Here is a 1,468-nt window from a genome sequence, read left to right on the forward strand (position 1 = left end):
ACTTTCCCCTTTCAGGCCAGCACAAATCTTCACCTTTTTTCCATACAAATCCCCTACGCCCCACCTCACTATCTCTTTCCACGTTTCCACATCTTATTCGCTGTTGACAGCCCACAGCTTCAAACAAATGGCTTGTAGATCCCAATTGTAATAGGTCGGCACGCACCCGATCCCCGCCGCCGCAAGATGTACGCGTCAAATTTTCAAAAACGTGTGAATGGCCTATATATATACATCTGTTGTTAGTCAAAAGCTATCAAACAGAAACAGAAAAGCTCCAAATCTCTCTCATCACTCTCTCTCTCTCTAGAAAGTCTCTCTCACTGTGTTTGCTGCGATGTCAAAGAGCGATTTGGTTTCCAAAGGCTCGGGAGACGGCGCCGCCGGCTCCATGGAGGAGCTGAAGAAGGTCTTCGACAAGTTCGACAAGAACGGCGACGGCAGGATCTCCTGCGACGAGCTCAGGGGCGTTTTCGGCGATCTCGGTTCCGAGACGGCCTCACTGGAGGAGGTCCAGCGCATTATGGCTGAGTTCGACAAGGACGGCGACGGTCACATTGACATCGAGGAGTTCGCCGAGATCATCAATGGCGGATCCACCAAGGAGCTTCGCGACGCGTTCGACCTCTACGATCTCGACAAGAACGGGCTGATCTCCACGAGTGAGCTGCATGAAGTGCTGAAGCGGTTGGGGCAGAAGTGTTCGCTCAAGGACTGCGCGAAGATGATCAGCTCCGTCGATGTCGACGGCGATGGCCACGTCAACTTCGCCGAGTTCAAGAAGATGATGACTCGCAAATAAAGCGATTGAAGCGAATGGATCGGTAAAGCAACATAACAGTACAAAAAATTAGTTAGTATAAAATTAGAGTTTAATTAGGGATTTGGATTTAAATATCTTAGAGATTGACGTAGTTAATTTTAAGGTATACAAAACCTATTGAAGTATTACTGGTGCTAATTGTTCGCGTTTTCAAATATTTTTCTTCTGGTTTGTTCTATTTTGCTTTATCTTCTTTTAATTTTTTAATTTTATTTTACGGCTAATGGTTTGTTTGCTTTGTTGAATTCAACTGCAAAATTTAGAGTGATTTCAATGTGTTTAGTCGTTAAATTTGATTTCCACACGTTTTTGCAGTTGAAGAAAAATTGGTGAAAATTAAATTATTATATTTGGTTTTTATTTAATATTTTATTTATTGTATTGGTAGATTTATTATGCAAGTGGGTGGGAGTAACAAAAAGGGTGGTTGGTATTGATAAAACTTGGGTGATGATGTTCCCGTGTTTGAGGTGGTAACGGTGGTTGTACGAAATATAAATACACATGCGGTCATGTGTCCTGTCTTTTTTGCTGACCTCAACGCGGAATTGGACTTTTTGCTTGCTTTGTTTGCCTGTTCTTCTTTTGTGGGTTGTTTTATTCTCACTTTACAGATGGTTGAATACACTACATATACTGAATACA

At 42.6% G+C, this 1,468-nt stretch overlaps 1 protein-coding gene across 1 annotated transcript; it reads left to right on the top strand.

Annotated features, from left to right (window-relative positions):
- The first annotated feature begins 243 nt into the window (after positions 1-243).
- Positions 244-1,001, top strand: LOC103441209 (probable calcium-binding protein CML23). The gene has a single exon (XM_008379908.4). It carries the CDS (start codon positions 338-340, stop codon positions 800-802), a length of 465 nt encoding a protein of 154 aa, XP_008378130.1. The 5' UTR covers positions 244-337; the 3' UTR covers positions 803-1,001.
- The last annotated feature ends 467 nt before the right edge of the window (positions 1,002-1,468 follow it).

The sequence above is a fragment of the Malus domestica genome, chromosome 17 (assembly GCF_042453785.1).
Source record: "Malus domestica chromosome 17, GDT2T_hap1".
NCBI classification, from domain to species: Eukaryota; Viridiplantae; Streptophyta; class Magnoliopsida; order Rosales; family Rosaceae; genus Malus; species Malus domestica.

What these genes read in the sequence shown, in the direction of transcription:
- LOC103441209 (XM_008379908.4), top strand. Translation starts at nt 338, where the DNA reads ATGTCAAAGAGCGATTTGGTTTCCAAAGGCTCGGGAGACGGCGCCGCC.